General features: G+C 37.1%; 1 protein-coding gene across 1 annotated transcript; it reads left to right on the top strand.

The window, feature by feature from the left end:
• The first annotated feature begins 778 nt into the window (after positions 1 to 778).
• Positions 779 to 5654, top strand: LOC147868376 (Acyl-CoA N-acyltransferases (NAT) superfamily protein). The gene is made up of 9 exons (XM_087318512.1): positions 779 to 1129; positions 3893 to 4109; positions 4192 to 4244; positions 4344 to 4380; positions 4459 to 4530; positions 4639 to 4761; positions 5109 to 5256; positions 5340 to 5416; positions 5493 to 5654. The coding sequence occupies exons 1-9, from the start codon at positions 1047 to 1049 to the stop codon at positions 5556 to 5558; spliced, it is 876 nt and encodes a 291-aa protein (XP_087174638.1). The 5' UTR covers positions 779 to 1046; the 3' UTR covers positions 5559 to 5654.
• The last annotated feature ends 346 nt before the right edge of the window (positions 5655 to 6000 follow it).

Raw genomic sequence — 6000 nt, 5'->3', positions numbered from 1 at the left:
CATGTGTGAGGAGACAGTGGTTGAGTGTATGTCTAGAGAGAGAGGAGCTAAGGGTTTTGTCCTCTATGTGAGGAAGAGAGATTGAGTGTGTGTATTGGATTTTGTAGAGAGAGAAGATATGTCAGTTCTCGTGAGAGAGTGTTGTGTGTGTGTGTGTCACTTCTGTTCGCAACGAATTATGAATATCAGAAGAAGAAAAAAACTAAACAAATCAAAAGGAAAAAACAAAACAAAACGAATGTCACGTATCATACACGAACGTATGCGAACGAATATTAGGAACTATGGTTGTAACTAAGTGGAATTTACATACAATTAATATAATTGTGTGCTTTTACCAAAGAGAGAGAGAGAGAGAGAGAGAGAGAGAGAGAGAGAGCCAATCTTGTGCCAATGGAGGGGGAAGGTAAGCATTGTGGGTCATGAACAAACATAGGGTTGGTGTGCATCCCACCCCGAGTGACAAATAACCACAAGATAAGCAATCGTTCCGCAGTTCACTTCAAAGGTCCCTAGGACCCGAAGAATAAACGAATGCGAGATAACGACCACAGAATATTGTCATCGCAAGAGGTGTATGAAACCTTGTTGACCCAACCATATAAAGGCCATGATTAAGCAGCTATAGGATTTTGCATGACGGCCAAGCCAAAGCTTCGTCGTGCAAGTGAATTCATACTTCTTCTGGAGGCTTTCTTTTCGATGGGACTCCGGAGCCATGTTGTCCCTGGTAGTGTGTGTGAAAAGGCTACCTTTGTAATTTTCAGGGAATACAAGCCCATTTCCAAAACAGTTGTATGTGCTAGAATTATCGTCGTCGTCGTCGTAGACGTCGTCATCATCATCACCATCATCATCTCTGTGTCTGTATCCGCGATGAGCCGTTGATTCCTCTCCTTCTCGAAAGAACGACACTTTCAGACACGGAATTCCTCCCCTTCCTCCTCCCCACAAGGCATGATTCTTCACTGCAAAGAGAAATCGTCAGTGCTTGATTGAATCGACGTTTTCGCAGAAAGGGGGAAAAAAGAACGACTTTTGAACCGATGTCTGTGTTTCTTGTCTCTCCGCTTCTGTCTCAGACGGAAAAATATTCAAGTTTTGCTCAGATTTTGCCTCCTCTTTCCAGGTGTTCTTCATAAATCATCTTCACTCTTTTTGTGGTTTTCGTTGACTCAAGGTAACTTTCATAGTCATTCATCGCAATTTTCTGATGATAAATTTGAACGAAACGCTTACTATGTAGTTTTCTGATTGTATTTCGTTTTCTCAAGTTAACTTTCATGGTCATTGAGTTTGTGAAGGAGGTGTGGGGAAAATCCAACGTGAGAGTGTATTATTACAATAATATTTCATTTTTAAACGATCCAAGTTACCCTTCATTGTCGTGGATTGCAGTTCGTAATGTCATGAATCTAGCTTTTAGGATGTAAGTTTTGCCAAATATGTTGCATTTGGCAATGAGACAAGTCACAGCAGTTTTCTGATGATGAAGCCTTGAAAATCTAATATATAGGCTTTCTCATTCCCTAGAATGCTGCATTGGTCATCTATACCTTTCACAATCATTGATCACAGTTCTCTATTAGATTGTCCCTTCGAAATTCCCAGTTTAAGGTTTTACAATATTCAATGGTTGTGTTTTCAGCCTATTAGTGTAACATTTCCTAATGTACTCTTTGTTCCATTCTCATTATATATGTTCTGGGAAATTTCATCCCAGGCAAATTTCAATGAGATCCTATGGAATATACCTGATCCAGGATAAGAATTGACTACCTACTTAGAGAAGATTTTGTATAGTACAACTCTATTTTGATGACCTCCTACAGTGATTCATATCAGCATAGTTATAAATCATCAATGGAAGCTCATGTTGTCTGGTATTCGGCTCCCTGGGAACAGATAGTTGTCATATGACCATCAGTACATGTATGTGTTCATCTTTTTGCCTCCCCTTACCAAGTTGAAAAGACAAAGGCTGTTTGATTTCTGGTTACTGGTTTCAGGGCATTTGTTGTGCCAGGAAAACCAACTCGTTTTATTTGGTTTCATTTATTAAACTTGCTCATTTGTATACTTTTAGAGAACCAACTTGAACAAGTTTAAATAAACATGATTTGAATTTTTTTACCAACTATAATCTGGGTATCAATGCTCTTAAATGTCCAAATTTGTTTCTCTACTGAGGTCATCATTGCGAAGTTCATAATGATATAATATATAGAAGTTTTGCCCCAAAATATTTGTTCCAAACCGCATTGGTTTCATTGTTTTAACGAGTTGTATGTTGCAATGGTAACGGCAGATTCCATGTATCCTGACATGTTGAATTTTGGCCTTTGACATGTGTAATGGTTATTGTCCTGTGGCCTGGCATCAGTTTTTGAGCTACATTTTCATTTTATGGCACACGGACTTTAAGATGTCTTATGATCGTAGTCTAGAGAAAAGGTATTTCTATGCTTAGAAACCAGATCGAAACCAGATCACTTGTTCCCTATTGAAAAACTCAAAAAAGTACCAATCCAAGCCGTCAGTTAGTCACACCATGCTGCTTCTGACTCCTCTCCCTCATTATTCTCGTTACAGTCTCATAGATGTTTCTTTGCTCATCTCACTTATTTTCTTGCTTCCAGGATAAAATTTCTGAAAATTAATTTCATCCATCCTTGGAGCATGCCAAAAAACACAAAGTAAAACTACACAACAAACTTTAAAACTTTCTATATATTTCTAGATTATCTATTTTGAAATGATGATATTTCAATATACCTGTTATCTAATTTTGTGATTCACGCCATAGACTCATAACAATGAATTTTGATATTTTTTGCATCGTAGATTTTGGTATATCTTGTCTCCCCATTATGTTTCACCATTTCCTGAATGTGTTCTATACTATAGTTGTGTTTTGTTCCCCAATACTGACACTCTCGGCACGTTGTATGCTGGTTGTTTATGAAAATCATTGTGCTATTACTATACTCTCAAATTTGATGTCTAAATTTTGACATGTCGTAAACTTGATGTTGAAAATTGTGCACTTAACATTTTACCTTAGGGAAGTATAAAATATGCTGCTTCAGTTTCCATCGAAAGGTACATTAACAATGATTTCCACATTCCAAAGTTCTATGCCTCTTATGATTTTTATACACATATTTTTGTTGCTTTTTGGGTTTTCCCCTCACATTAAGATCCCCCCCTCCCCCTCCCCCTCCCCCCAGTAACCTATGTCCTACAAAAAGAAACAGAACAGGGAAGAACAGTCAATGACTATAAATTCTATGGGAAAAGACTAATAGACAAGCATAGAATGCAGTATGTTGTGTCAGCACCCTGAAGGCTAGCAACTCTAGCAATATACAAGAGAAACAGATCCATTAGCAGAACTAGAAACTCTAGCAATATACAAGAACCATACGATGATTCGTTTTTCTCAGATGATCCTTCTCACTATATAAATCTACCCCATCATGCCAAAACCTTCAAAATCACCAGTTATGTGTTTAGTCAAATCTAAATTAACCATGTAATATCAAAATTTCCACTAGCACATTGTAATATTCAGTATTTGAAAGAAACAGATCCATTAGCAGAACTAGAAACTCTAGCAATATACAAGAACCATACGATGATTCGTTTTTCTCAGATGATCCTTCTCACTATATAAATCTACCCCATCATGCCAAAACCTTCAAAATCACCAGTTATGTGTTTAGTCAAATCTAAATTAACCATGTAATATCAAAATTTCCACTAGCACATTGTATTCAGTATTTGAAAGAAATCATGCTTCTGTTTGTATGGTTGTAATGATATCTAGCTGGTATTTGGTAGTTTAATGATTTTCTTTTGCTGTTGTGACTGCAATACGATCTGACTGCAGTGCATTGCATGGATCATGTTCTTGGAAGGGACGAATAAAGTGTACTGCAACTCTGGAAAGCCAATGCACATCACCCTTTCCCAAGGAAAGCTCTTTAAAGCTAAAAGAAAAAGGAGTTGAAGATGTAGAAATTCCAGATCTTGAATTTCAGAGACCTTATATTATGTCGTTTGGTAGCTATGTCGTCCAAGAGGCTGTCCTTGATGAAGAGTTTTGGGTAATGCGTCCGATACCTACAAAGCCATTAAAATACGCATCTTTATAACTCTGTTCATATTGTTATGCGTATTGCTTGGTAGGCAGCAGCATGGTTGCGTGCAGAGATTTATTCTGAAGGAAGATCATATTTCCGGTAGCAATAGTTTTGTGTTTTGTAATCCTTACTCTGCTTGACAATGTTGAGTTTACAAACACATCGATTATTTAGGGGACATGATACTCTGTATGGCAGGTATATTGATAGCTATCGGAAAAAGTTTGCTGAGCAGGTTTGATTTTCATGAACTTCTTTGTATGTGTGATGATAATTCAATGTGATTGTGAACTTAGAGACTCATCTTTCACAGGAATTCACAGCCTTAAAACGGAGGTGTTTTCAGAAGCAGGGCCAAACTGTCCAATGCATCTGTCTGGTGGCGGTAAGATTTGCACACTCAGCAGTAGAAAGCTTGTGTCTGCCACTTAGGAGTATTGTCTTCCTATTCATCAAGTAGTTGCTCTTTCTTAAACCGCATCCACATTTTCAGGTTATTTCTGAGGGTTGTCAGACTGAAATAGGAGTGCTTCCTCCGCGCACACTACGGGACAGGGTTATCGGAACACTTGATGTTAGTATTCGTCAGCTTTTACGAGGTGCAATATTTCCGAAGGTTTGTTCTTGAATGCTTATCTCAAAATATTTACTGAAGAATGTGATTATGAGAGTATATTTATACACTTTACGTGTGCTTATCTCAAAATCTTTACTGAAGAAAATTTGATTATGAGAAAATATTTATACAGCTTATGTTTGCTTATCTCAAAATCCTTACTGAAGAAAATGTGATTATGAGAGAATATTTATACAGCTTATGTTTGCTTATCTCAAAATCTTTACTAAAGAATATGATTATGAGAGAATATTTACACCGCTTACGTTTGCTTATCTCAAAATCTTTGCTAAAGAATGTGATTATAAGAGTATATATACAGCTTAAATTTATTTATACCACTCCAGGACATAGTATCTGCTAGTCTATATTCAATTATGGAGCCTGAACATCAGTATGGCTATATAGCAAATGTTTGTGTAACTAGGCTCGCTCGGAGGAAAGGAATTGCGTCAAATCTTTTGGATGTTGCTATTAAGGCTGCTAAATGCTGGAGTAAGTTTTTTCCCAGTTGTTTGCTTGTGAGGATCAGTAAACATGTAAAGTTCCCAGGCTGTAACACAGTGAACTGTATGCAGATATTAACGATCTGTATGTTCATGTCGATATTGGTAATGCTGCAGCCCAACAGCTGTATAAAAAAGTTGGGTTTCAGGTCCGTCTTTCTCATGTCCTAGTTTCTGATGGCTTTCTAATACTGCTAAATAATGATGGCTAAATTTTACCTGCAGGTTGTTCAAGATTCAGTTTCTGAACCTTCACTGAAGGACGAGCAGCTCCTCAGAATGTATTTATAAATGCTATAAATATGTAAATTGATTTATATTCCTTGTTGTACCTTTCGTTGCAATTATTCTCACAACTCTAAATTGTGAAAACTACATCCTTCCATTAATTACCATTGTACTAAAATAGAGGAAGGTCTCATGTTGTATATATACGTTTTGAAAAGGTTGACAGGCAGAGTCTGTTGATCTCTTTAAGTCATTGTGGAACTAGCTGTAATGAATTTCTCTCATAGTTAGGTTTTAGCACGCATGCAGTAAACAGAGCCTTAAGATAAGCAGATTCAATTGACTGATGCCAGAGATGTTAAGCAGTACGCCTAAAATTGCTCACTAAAAGAGAAGAGGTTTAAATTGTGTCAACTCTTTTCTTGCCAGCTGGCTTTTTTACAGCAGAAACTTTCAAATGTTGGGAACTAGAGGCCCTTTGTTAGTTATATTTTAAATGTGTCAA

Source organism: Azolla caroliniana, unplaced genomic scaffold, assembly GCF_043228905.1.
Source record: "Azolla caroliniana isolate FFs.n. ecotype wild unplaced genomic scaffold, voAzoCaro1.0.p SCAF_1, whole genome shotgun sequence".
NCBI lineage: Eukaryota > Viridiplantae > Streptophyta > Polypodiopsida > Salviniales > Salviniaceae > Azolla > Azolla caroliniana.
This window is presented reverse-complemented; position numbering and strand designations above follow the sequence as displayed.

Excerpts from the sequence above, each read along its gene's own strand:
- LOC147868376 (XM_087318512.1), top strand. The coding sequence starts at position 1,047 with ATGTCTGTGTTTCTTGTCTCTCCGCTTCTGTCTCAGACGGAAAAATAT. Across the intron at positions 1,130-3,892 it reads ATTTTGCCTCCTCTTTCCAG|TGCATTGCATGGATCATGTT; the intron begins GTGTTCTTCATA and ends ATCTGACTGCAG. Across the intron at positions 5,417-5,492 it reads ATAAAAAAGTTGGGTTTCAG|GTTGTTCAAGATTCAGTTTC; the intron begins GTCCGTCTTTCT and ends TTTTACCTGCAG.